We start from the raw sequence: 12,637 nt of genomic DNA, 5'->3' as shown, positions 1-12,637 counted from the left end.
TGAATCCTCAGGATAAACCAAGGTGTCCAACCCCAGGTTAAGAGAGGAGCCTCCAGCAGGGTGGTCAAAGCAAGATTTCGCCCAGTTTTGTCCTGTCTTTTCGTTGTACATGGGCTGAAGCTGTTCTGTAACAAGCCAAACACAGCTGAGCAGCAGGGTGGAGGTCTGGCCATCGAAGGACTGGCCACGTCTCCAAGAGATGCAGAGAGATCAGAGCCAGTCCCGAGCGTGGGGAGGTTGCAGATGATGTTTAATATTTACCCTTCACCCAGCCAGACTGGTCCACCAAGTGGTAAGTTGGGAAGGGAGAGAGAAAGGTTCAAATTAAAAATTGAATATACCTGCAGGATGTGGAGTGTGTGTCTCGTTCTCTGCGTGGTGATTCCCAGCAGCAATTCACTCAGCCTTTATTGCTCAGGACACTTCTGGAGTGCTGTGAACTCTCCATCTGTGATGAGGGGAGGAGGACACAAGGGGGCTTTTACTTTTTATTATCTGAACAGCGTTTGAAAGGGCATTTTGGAGTTGTTGGGAGAGCTGCTGGGGCAGGGGAAAGGCTGCATTTCTAGTCTCAAATGAAAGTCTGAGAGGTAATGGAGGTCTAAAGGACTTGCCACTGATCACCTCCTTGTATTAGGCTGAATGCCTGAATAGTAACTCTCCTTTTAGCTGCTACTCCAGGGACTAACTCTGGACCTCTAAAGCTTGACAAACAACCTGCTAGAGCTGGAACTGTGTAATTGAGGTTGTGGGAACTCACATCCTTCCCCACAAGAGAGCCCATGAAAAGTTTTCTGAGAGCATTTCCAGGACACAGCAAATTTCCAGAGGTCCTTGTGTGTCATTGCAGCAGGACTTGTGTCACCCACAGGCATCTCAGCCTTTTCTGTGTTAATCTCTGAATTAACACTGGTGGGCCAGCCCTGATTCCCAGCTCTAATCTCAGTTATGCAAATATGTTGGAGCTGCTGAATTTGACACACAATTCGAGGTGAGACCTGTTGCTGACAGAGCTGTTTGGTGTGAAAAAGGTCTCAGTGGAAGTCAGGTCTTCACAGGACCAAGACAAAAGCCACCCACCTCACAGTCTGTGCCGTGGCAGAGTCACAAAAGGATCAGATGTTTTGCAAAGAGGTGTTTTGTGTTGAGCACAAGAGCTGCTGTCAGTCAGGGAAACACTGCTTAGCAATCATAGTCTGGAGCTGCTGAGTGTTGTTAAAATATCCACTTAGTCCCATCCAGGGGTAATTTTATTTATAAGATGAATGAAGAAATCCCTTGGAAAATACTCTTAGTGAAATGCAAGTATTTCTTGTAGGCTAAAAGCATCTCCATTGCCCTGATGTGTTGCTGGGATTTGCTGTCGGTGCCCCTTCTCAGATATCCCTTCACCCTTTCCTTTTTCTTGGTGTTATCCAGCACCTCTGGCAGCCTTGGAAACGCTTGGATTAAGCACTGTGGGATGGAGGTCGGGCAGTCAGAAGGCATAAGGACCAAGGGGGAAGTCACCTTCCCAAATCCTGGTGCTCAGAGAGGAACAGGAGCTGTCAGGGACCCCACAGGAATGAGAGCCCTCCTTGCACAGAGTCCTCATCACTAATTCCAGTGCAGGATGTCACCTCCTTTCTTCATCTAAACCATCAGTTGGAAGAGACCCTGAAAAAAAACCCATCTCAAAATTAGGATGAAGCATTGGAGAAAAAGGTCTGGGATTTAGGAGCCCTCTTCTTGTATTTAGGGAGAACTCCAGTTATTGCAGCCCTCCAGAGCTTCATTTTTATTCCCTTTCTCCTCTGCTGATTATTCATTTTATTATTACAGCGGCTCAGACAGTTTGTGACAGAGCAAGTTGCTATCAGGAAGAAATCAAAACTGATTAAATTAACACATTACAGGTTTAATTTAGACATAAACAAGACGCAGAGCTCGGTGAAAACCAGAATGTCCTGCTTTCAGCTCTCAATTTGAAATCCTTTTCTTTTTTCAGTGCCTTTTCACAAATTTTCTCTGTTTTGGGGTGAAAAAAAAAAAACCATTTTTTTTTTTGCAACTCAGAATTAATGCAAAAAAAACATAGGAGTCTGATCAACAAAATTGAAATGTTTCCAGCAAGGCTTTTTTCCCTGGGAGCATCAGTTTGCTTCTGATGCAGAATGAAACCATCTTGCTGAGAGCAGGGGCATGTCACTGAATTACTGCAGGGTGAGCTGGGTTAAGAGCTTGGAGAAAGTCTTCTCTCCATTGTGGTTTCCTGCTCTTCTCCTGTGGTAAATCCATGGTGCTTTCCTGCTGAAACAGGATTACTTTGTCACACATTTTCTCCAGGGTTCTGCCTTGTCAGAGCGTGCAAACTTTCCGTGGGGTTGCTGACACTGTGTAAATTCCCATCCTCCCTCGCCCTGAAGTACCAAGTTTATGTGGCCATGCCCTGAATTGCTGCATCCCCCACAAAAATGGGAATTTCAGCCCCCGTGCTGCTGTAACTGTGGCTGTTGCAGAGTCACAGACTTGTTGAGGTGGGTTCTCTGGAGTCTTTTGGGCCAACCAGCTGCTCAGGAAGGGTCACCTGGAGTTGGCTGCCCCAGGAACGTGCCCAGATGGCTTTTGAATGTCTCCAAGGATGGAGACTTCACAATTCCTCTGCTCATGCTTTGGCAGTGCTCTGTCACCCTCACAGTGAAAAAGTGTTTCTTTCCTGACTTTACAGTCAAACCTTAAAAACAAAGGATCAAGGAATGGCTTGGGTTGGAAGGGACTATAAAGATATCCAGGTCTACCCCCCTGCCATGGGCAGGGACACCTTCCACTAGATCAGGTTGCTCCAAGCCCCATCCAACCTGGCTTTGGACACTTCCAGGGATGGGGCAGCCACAGCTTCTCTGGGTATCCTGTGCCAGGGCCTCACCACCCTCCCAGGGAAGAATTTCTTCCTCATATCCAGTCTAAATCTACTCTCCTTCAGTTTGGAGCCATTCCCTCTTGTCCTAATCTCTGTTGGCTGCTCAGACACTCTGTGATGCTCAGCTTTAGGGATGAGAGTGAGGTGAGATTTCTCCTGCTGTTCTTTCACACCAGTCACACCAGTCAAAGTTTGTCATTTTGGGGATGTTGATGTACAATTGATTGAAAGTCTCTGTGGGGACACCAGGAGCATGTTCATACTGGTTTCATCAGAGATGGGATTTATTCTGCACCCCAGTTAGTGATGAGGGCTTTAAACTAAAGTTGTTGGAGGAGGGGAACCTCAATCCATCCCACTCCTGCCAGTGCCAGCAGTACTTGCCCAGAGCATGGAGGGGCATTGCAGGTCATCAGGAGAACCCCTATTGAGCAGCACAAAGGAGTTCCAGTAACTGGCTTAATCAGGGGCCCATCTTGAATTCCTCTTCATGGCTGCCCAGAGAATCTGAGGCTGCCCCATCCCTGGAAGTGTTCAAGGCCAGGTTGGACAGGGCTTGGAGCAACCTGGGATAGTGGAAGGTGCCCCTTGCCATGGCAGGGGGGTGGAACAAGATGATCTTTAAGGTCCTTTCCAACCTAAATCATTCCATGATTCTGTGATCTCCCCAGTGATGTCTCCACATGGACAGGTGCATTCGGATGAGGAAATTCTGGTGCAGTCAATGAAGTTCAGGATGTGATTCACCTGATTAGGTAAAGGTGCCTCACAGAATCATCCTGGACTCCTTTGGTTGGATCTCTGCTGACTGGAAATGTCACCAAGGGTGCCTGGCTCTGTGCTAGGCTGTTTAGGAGCCTGAATTCCACACGTGGTCACTGGAGAAAGAGGAAGTCCTCATCAGGTTACGTGGTTATTTCCAGAGGAGGCACCACACCCCTCCCATTGAACTCATTCCATAGTGGAATTCCACAGGAGATTTCACTTCAGGAGTGCTGTGAATTCCCACCTTGCTGCTGTGTTGTAGGATTTCCCCAAGGAAGCTCAAAGGGAGAATCCAGAGGAAGAAATGTCCTGCACTCCTGGACCTGAGCTCCCAGCAGAAATAGTGGTTAGCAAAGGAGCAAGGGACAGTTCCCACTCTTTCTACTCCTTCGCCTGAGTGAGCAGGACAAGAGCATCATCTTGCCAGCAAAATGATGCAGCTGCTCCCAGGACCTGACCTGATACAGAGCACCATCCTTAATTTTTCATGCATTCCCCTGTCAAATGCCAACTGCAGGCAGGTCCTCGGGGAAATGAGCCTTTGTGCAAGTTCAGGAGAAATGGGAAGCAAAACTTGCTCTTTGCAAAAAGTCTGAGGGGTTTTTTTGGTTTTGGTTTGTTTGGTTTCTTTTTGCCATGGGGGATCTCCTCCCAGGATGAACTCTGCCAGCAAAGGGAAGAAGCAAAGATGTGCCTGTCAGGGTTGTTTGCCCCCGGGGTAATTTCCTTTTCTCTCTTCATTTTCCAGCTGCTGGCTGTCGTTGGAGGGAGGGCTCCTCTATGCCTTCGTGGGACCGGCGGCTGCTGTCGTTTTGGTATTTAAGCTTGGCTGAAAGCTTTTTTTATTTTCCTCTTTGTCTTATGCCACTCTCCTTGTTCTTTCAACCCAAGAATGCCCCCTCTTTATTTCCACTCGCAGGAATAAGGAGCAAAGTGTTAGAAGCCAACAGTTTGGGATGGGTTTGATTCTGGGATATAATGTGCCTCAAGCTCTCAGCCTTCCACCTCTGTCCTCACTGGTGTCCCCTAACACCTGATTAATGCTTTTTCTTGGTTTTGCCCTGTCTGGATGGAAGTGCAGGATGATGGTGGAAAACTCTGACATGAACTCCTTCAGAAACTGCTGTCCCTGGTTGCTCCCAGAGCCTGCTGTGCCCTCCCAGCCAGCATTTATTCCTGGTCTGTCCCAGCTGGCCAGTATGTGGGAGCAGCTTCCTTGTTTGCAGGTGAATTGGAAATGTTCAAATCAGTGCTGGGGGGGGGGTTTTAGTGATCCTAAAAGTGCCATGTTTGCTTTTAATTCAAAAGGAATGGCAAGCTTAAAGTAAACATTCCTAAATTCTGTCCCACCAGCTCCTGCATGGTGGGAGTGTGTCCTACTGTCCCTTCACCCTTGGCTCCAACACAGCACCAACACCAGTTATTTGAGTTTAAGGTGCCACTCGAGAGCTGACATTCCTTTCCTCAAGCTTCCCTGCTGTTGAAGCCTCTCTGACCATGAGAAATCTTGACTGTCAGGGTTGAAAGACTCTTGAGAATTGCTGGTCGTCCAGAAAATCCCTCCTGCAGCAATTTCAGATGGGTTTAAATCCCCATTTGAGCCCCCCCACATTAAGTGACATCCTGGTTTCTCTCCAGCCAGGTGTTTTATGCAGTGGAGGAGCTGTGTGTCCTCTGAGGCTCAAGTGTCCCACAGGAATGGGGTTGTTGACACTCATAGTTCCTTTTTTGGGTCAGGCTTTTGTTTCCTGCAGTGCCTGGGGGGGTTAAATGCCCTGAAGCAGGAGCTTACAGGAGAATAACTCCACAAAAGCTCCTGCTGCCTCTGTTCTCACTGCTGTCATTGCACATCAAACCACCTTGGTGCCATCCTTTGATCAGCATGACAAAGAGGTGAGCCAGTAGCTGCCCCTCCTCTGTAATAAATCAAAACTAGTTTCAGTTAAGGTCTTTCTTTAGTGTAGGATTGTGGCACAGTGATTAGGAGGGAGGAAGCTTTGGTAGTGCCCAGAGAAGAGGGAGTCACTCAGCTGCCTCAAGGCATCTTGCTTTTGTTGTGCCAACAACAAGGGAAGTAATCCTTCATTTTTCCTTTGCATTTTTAAAGTGTGATTAAAACCCAGGAGCCTCCTTTCCTTTGGCACCTCAGTTTTCAATCACCATAAAGCAGGAAATGGAGATGTCCTTAAAGAGGGGTCAAGACATGCAAAGGGTGGCTCGTGCAGCTGATATTAGGAAGTGGTGAATCATCTCTGGGGGTGTCTGTCCCTGAGCAGCACCATGACAGAGCCTACACACTCAGTTTAGACCTCCTGGCTCACTGCTGGCTCAAGTGATGAATGAACACTGCCCAAGTGGGGTAGATACCCAGGAGCCAGGGGAAGGAGAAAGAGAAAAAGGATCATTTAAAGCCTTTTTATAAATGGGAACCTGCAAAGAGGTGAGCTCAACTGGCCACTCAGATTCACACTGTGACCTTTGGCAGGGCCAGAAGTGGAACACACAGTCCACGAGGCTGGACAGCTGTGTGTGTGTTCTCCTTGTGATGTGCCTTGAGTTCAGGTTGGCCGTGCCAGTGACAGAAGGACATCCCAGAAGGACCAGGGACAGGATGACCAGGGCAGCAAGTACACCTGGCTCAACAGAAGGGCAGTCAGGCTCCTGCAGGGCTGTACAGGGGATGGGCAGCTCTGCTGCTCTCAGGACAGGTTTGCTCCAGAGAAAATACAGCTGCTCGTGTGACACCTTGCACAGATCAGGGTGGGATTTGACTCTGAGCCTGAGCTTTTTCTCACCCAAAATTCAATATATAGATACCCAAGTGAGTTTGCACAGAGCTGACTTGGCTTGGAGAGAGAGCTGGGACAGCCTCAGCCCTGGCCAGGCTACTCTTGTTCTCACTCCTCCCAAGCCATTCAAGCATCTCTGCACTCAGTTCTCCCACCAGCAGGATTTCTCTATTACCTGTGGTAATACACAGCAACCTTCTTCCTCCACACCTTCCCTTATTATTCTCCACACTGGAGAAAGGCTTTTGGTTTGGAGCATACCTTTACTTCAAATTAATACTCTTAAGATGGTTGGCCTGCAGCTTCAGCAGCGTTCACAACTTGCAGTCAATCCACTGGCACTGAATGGCTGCAGAGATCTGACCTTTATTCTTAAAAATCCCAACAACCCGACAGGCAGAGCTGTTGGAAGCAGTTTTGCTCACCCAGCCTGGGGATGATTTGGGGCAGGTTGAAGGCAGGGAGAGGCTCATGGTGACAGGACAGAGTCAGCAGTGGCCAGGTCGTGGTTGTCTCAAGGAATCTCAGACTTGAGTCTTTGCTTCTGGATATTATCTCAGAGATAAAGAAGTAAAGCTGCTCTGCATGTCATTAAGAGTGAAGAAGAATTAAGTGTTTAGAAGAATTATCCCTAACTTAGGAAAACTGGAGCCAGGATCAGAACAGGGTGTTGATCACAATGATCAGTGTGCTAAATGTGTGTGGCTAAAACAGCAATGTGGCTAAAAATAGCTTTTAATTATTAAAACCATCGCAGAGCTGCTCTTTGTCACCTCCCCTGCTCCAGAAGGATGCGGATACACATCTTTCCTAGGGGAGAGATCCTGCCACACTTCAACCCCATCTTTTCCCCCTTAAGGAAAAGTCTCTCTTGCACTCCCCAGCCTCCAGTACAGCGAAGAAGGATCAGTGAATTCCAAGTGCTCCCTCTGTCTCCAAGCACATAACTGGGGTTTGATTTCCTGCTGATCCTTGGCTGCACTGCTGTGTCTGACTTGCCAGTGCTGTTGCTCTAAATCAATACCGTGGTGAGCTCTAGAAATGGGCTCACAGCTGTGGGAAGCAGTGCCCTGACCCAGCAGCTGATGCAAACGAAAATAACTGCTATTTCTGAGCTTTTCCATTGATTCCCAGCTGTGGGCTCCACAGCAGCGAGCTGGGTCGTGCCCTGCTCAAACCTGCAATCCAAATGCAGGAATTTTGCTCATTCTTCTGAGGCTGCTTTAGGCATTTAGGCAGAGCAGACATCTCCCTGCCTTTGGGGCCACGTGCTGCACGAGGTGTCCCTCAGCACCACCTCTGTTAAACTCACCTCGGTGCACATGTGATGTTACACATCCCTGAATTTGGCCTGAGAACATTTCCCTGCAAGCCCCACGTGCAAAACAGCATCAACCACGTCGTTCTACAGCACCAGATGTTTCCCTGACAGCAAAACCAGGAGAGTGTCATTTTTTTCCACCATTTCTTTGCCTCCACGAGGGGGGTGGTGCTCATGTGTCACTAATGTTTGGATGAGGTTTGTGGAGCAGATGCAGCTGGCAGCAGTGGATGCATTTGGAAGGGCACAGTGAGGAGTTTGGGATCACTTTGCAGGACCTCAGCTCTCTGTTTCACTGTGAATATTTATGCCTGGTTGATACAGACATCCACACTCTCACCCTAAAAAAAAACGGACCAAAGGACTGCATGGAGTTGTCCTGCCCACTGATTTTTTGGGAAATGACTGAATGGCTGGCCTGTATGCTGGGCCATCTGCAATTCTTCTTGCTCAGACTTGTAAATCTGAGCTGTTTACAAATTTGTCCTGGTTCCTGGAGATGTGGCTCACGGTTGGACTCGGTGATCTTGGAGATTTTTTCCAACCTTAATGATTCTGTGATTCCAAGACCTCTCTTATCTGTTGCCAGCTGCATTCTGCTCTCCCGAACTCCCTGCTGCATGGCCAGGGGAGGTGGGACAGGGTGGAGAGGGGACAGAGGGGGTGGTGGCCTGCAGAAGTGTGACCTGATTTGGGGAAAAACGGGAATAACTTATTTTGCCAAATGTTGGGGGTTTTTTGCCTTCTGTGCTACCAAGTTTGAGCTGAGCCACTTGAGAACAAAACTGTGTGTTGTTTCTCTTTTGACAGGTGAACATGGTTATTGGCATTCTGGTTTTTAACAAACTTGTATCCAAAGATGGAATAACAGATAAGAAACTGAAGGAACGGGCAGGGTATGCCTTATCAATACATCTAAGTAAAGAGTGACAATCAAAACCAAAAACACCCAAGGTTGTGATCAATAACCAGACCAGGAGTGCAAAAAAAAAAAATAGAAATTGGAGATGGAAACAAAAAGCAAAAACAGATTTAAACAAAATGAAAGAAAAAACCCCACACTTGATTTAATCTCTTTGCTGTGTCGTTCAGTGCAGCAGGGACAAAAAAATCCGAGGAGCAGCACTGGGTTGCTGTGGAGGAAGGACAAAAGCTCATCTCTTTGTTGAAATGGCTTCAGCCCAGGCTGATGTATCCTCACAAAAATTAAGGAGAGCAAAGTGACTCTTGTCACTGACTCCTGGGAACAGCAGCTGGATCAGAGAGGGACTCACCACTGCTGAGTGGGGCACGTGGCACGGGCTGTGTGACAGAGAAGTCATGTCCGGTGGCTGGCAGGTGGCTGAGGGACAGCAAAGGGATGTGATACTTTTAAGGGAAGGCTTTTGGAGGCCTAGCAATGAACAGGTCAGGAGACGGGTGCACATGTAAAGAGGAGGTAAGTTAGGAACCTCTTCTGCAGGAAAAAAAATCTGCTGCCACCTGAGGTCCTTTATCTTCTCCACGGCCTCCACACCAAAGCCTGGGGCTTGTGTTACCTGGGTCTCTTTGTAGTATAAATCCAAGAGCTGCCTCCAGAGTCCTCATCCCCTGGTGCCACTGGGAGTTGGCTGGGGCAGGGCTCTCTCATGGGTTCCTTCCAAACTCTGTTGACAGTGGATATTTTGCCACTGTCAGCATTCTCGGCAGAATGGGAATGTTGGTTCCCCTTTCATCTTCTTTTCTAGAACTGAGGTTTTGGCCTGCTCAGACTTTATCCCTGAGCTGTGCTCCAGGCCAGGGACAGAAATGGCACAGTGACACTCTGAGTCACATCAAATGCTCAGGTCAGCCTGACTGATGTGTGTTATTTGCCACTGCCTTGCTTGGCTTCTTGTTGCAGAGAAACTGTGTCCTTACCTGCAGCCAGGAAAGGCAGGGAGGTGTGATCTTCATGTATCCATTGGCTTTATCACTATGTTCTTTATCACTTGTATTCTTGAAGGAAGAAGTTGTTTCTAGAGATGAGGAGAGCAAGGGGTGTTGTGGTGTCTCTTTACCACAGCTACAGCCAGAATATAAAACCTTTGGAGGCTGGAGGAGAAGATAAAGGATATATCCTGCCTATTAAAGTGGAGGGAGAACGGTCTCCATCGAGTCTCAGAGGGTGGCAGCAGATAACACAGACATATTCCTGTCACAGCACTATTGAGTAGTTGTGGTGGAAGTGGTTTTTAATTGAGTGGTGGCAGCAAAACTGAGGGTAGAAGCAAACTCCCATCAGCCCCTGAAATCCTGTGTTCAGTTTTGGGCCCCTCGCTGTAGGAAAGACCTCGAGGTGATGGGGCATGTCCAGAGAAGAGCAATGGAGCAGCTGAGGGGTCTGGAGCACAGGTCCTGTGAGGAGCAGATGAGGGAGCTGGGGGTGTTTAGTCTGAAAAAAAGGAGGCTCGAGGGGGACCTTATCACTCTACAACTCCCTGAAAAAAGATTGTGGTGAGGTGGGGGTCGGCCTCTTGTCCCAGGTAACAAGTGGCAGGACAAGGGGAAATGGCCCTAAGTTGTGCCAGAGGATATTCAGGTTGGATATTAGGAAAATTTTCTTTCCTGGGAGGGTTGTGAATCATTGGAAAAGGCTGTCCAGTGAAGTGATGGAGTCACCATCTCGTGGAGTGCTCAGAAAACAAGTGGATGTGGCACTTGGAGTTTTGGTTTAGTGGGAATGGTGGTGGTTTGTTGAAGGTTGGATTTGATGATCTTGGAGGTCTTTTCCAGCTTTTATGATTTCTATAGGGAACACAGGAACCTGTCAAGGTCCTGATTTCTATGAGAAACACAGAAATCTGCCACGGTCATGGTAATAAAAGGAGACTTAACACGTTTGGATGATCAGAGCTATCAGTTGCCACTGGGTTGAAAAGCACATGAAGAAGTGACCTTGGTGCTTTGCTTTAAGCAGCTGCAAGAAGCAAGTGCTTTATTGTGGGTGATGCCTCCTTCACAAAGAGAGAACTCAAGAAAATACCCAGACTGCAGGCAGAGTCTGCAGCAAGGTAATTGCACTTGAAAGTCAGCCCTGCAATAAATGCTTTATTGGATTAGCAAAGCAGAGAGTTGCTGTCGCTCAGCCCCTCCCTCCCTAATCCAGACTGCTCAGAAAACGACCTTATTTAATACACAGCAGCTGGTTATTGATCACAGAGTTGTTCTTTAAAAACAAAAGCTGCAAAGCAACAACAACAACAACAAGAAAAAAGTCATTTTTTTCTGATGTTCTTTGTTTTTTCTTTCTTTTCTCTTTTTTCCCCCCTCTTTCGTGTCCGTGTGTGTGTGTGCAGCACTTTTAAGCCTTCTCTGTGCTCAATGGTTTTGTTCTCCTTTCCCAAGTGCACCTGCTGAGAGTGTGGGAGCACTTTTGAGAGCCCTGGTGCCCCTTTTCCCTTAGTTAACTTTGTAGAAGTTATTCTGCTTCTGGCCTGGGCTTGGGAACCGTGTTGGAAGGTAGATCTAAAGAGAATCAGAACGAGCAATGGCCTTGGAGATGTTTGGATCTGAGGAGATGGTACAAAGAAACGTTGTGTTTCCTTTAGCAGAGGCAAGAAGTATGGTTCAGTGTTGCAAAAACGATAAAAAAGGGGAAAAAAACCCAGAATAGGGGAAAATAAAGAGCTGTTGGATACTAAGAAGAGCCCAGCACACACTCCACAGATTGGTTGGCACTCAAATACCTCAGAACTAACAGTTCTCATGAAATAATACCTGAGACACGATAGGTTTTGCCCTGTACTTTGCAGAGGAAATTGCTGTGATTAGGGTTGTCACATCTGTCAGAAAACATTGACTTCCTAATGGCAGCAGCTTCGTAGATGAATCACAAAGGCAGGCTGGGGAGAGTTGGGTGGGATTGCCTGGAGAGCTGGAGGAAGACACACAACTGCCCCACCACCTGTCGAGGAACAGGAGAAAACCATCCAGGCACCTCCCAGCAGAAGGGTCTCCGTTGGTGGCCAAGTGTTTGAGCTCTGCTGATGGGAGTGCTACTAAAAATGGATGTCTTAATGTCAGGAGCCTTTAAAATGAGTTTGAAATTTATTCAGGCAGCGTTCATTCCAGAAGCATTTGTGTGCTAACGCAGCCAGGGAGGAAGAATGAGACTATAGGGTATATTCACCAGGGCTAATTTTAGCCTGCTGAGTTTAATCTCTCTAGGCTTCCTCTGTAACTGCTGGAGAGAGACAAGAGCCTGGTTTAGTTGTTCCAACTTGCCCCTTGGAGGACTTTTATTTCTTTTATCTTCCTGTTGATTATAGAAAAGACTCAAGAAAGTTTACCCCCATCCTTTGTGTGAAATATTCCCTGTACGACTGTCCTGGTGGGGTGTAACAGAGCTGGGCTGTCAGTGCATAGAGAAGAAAGTAATTGGAGAGATAATAACTCCATTAAAACAGGAAGGGATTTGGATTGCCCTTCATCTGGGAATGGTTCGTGTTGGAAGCAGCACTCCTGCTCTTTGGGCTGTGTGTGGTGTAAAGCACGGCTCAATAAAAGGGAGAAAAGTTCAGGCTCCAGTGAACACACCAGATGAGTCTGGGAGCTGGTTGTGGATATTTAGGAAGCAGCAAAAGCTGAATTAAATGGATGCCTCATTCCCTGTGATTATTTCATTAGCTGCCCTTTCATACGTGCAGGCGCCAATACAAACCTGCTACGGAAATTCAATATATTAACAACCTCCTGCCCCCAACCAGAACAAATTAGAATGTAAATGTATCCACATCTGTGCCTACTGCTTACAACTTTCTGCATAAGTACACCCAACAGCAGCTACAGTTGTGTGTTACAGTTGGTCTTTTGGCCAGTTCTTTGTGGTTCAGTGTCATTCAT

General features: G+C 47.5%; 1 protein-coding gene across 12 annotated transcripts in view; it reads left to right on the top strand.

The window, feature by feature from the left end:
- Nucleotides 1-12,637, top strand: part of ADGRB1 (adhesion G protein-coupled receptor B1) — a 291,927-nt gene that overhangs the window by 242,549 nt on the left and 36,741 nt on the right. For all 12 annotated transcript variants that reach the window (XM_017828467.1, XM_017828471.1, XM_017828470.1 and 9 more), the window contains 2 exons: nt 4,413-4,479; nt 8,585-8,670. In XM_017828467.1, the coding sequence (XP_017683956.1) occupies nt 4,413-4,479; nt 8,585-8,670 (153 nt within the window). The remainder of the gene's footprint in view (nt 1-4,412; nt 4,480-8,584; nt 8,671-12,637) is intronic.

The sequence above is a fragment of the Lepidothrix coronata genome, unplaced genomic scaffold (genome assembly GCF_001604755.1).
Source record: "Lepidothrix coronata isolate B3197 unplaced genomic scaffold, Lepidothrix_coronata-1.0 Scaffold148, whole genome shotgun sequence".
Lineage (NCBI taxonomy): Eukaryota > Metazoa > Chordata > Aves > Passeriformes > Pipridae > Lepidothrix > Lepidothrix coronata.
The sequence above is the reverse complement of the archived record's forward strand: the minus strand, read 5'-3'. Positions and strand labels throughout refer to the sequence as shown.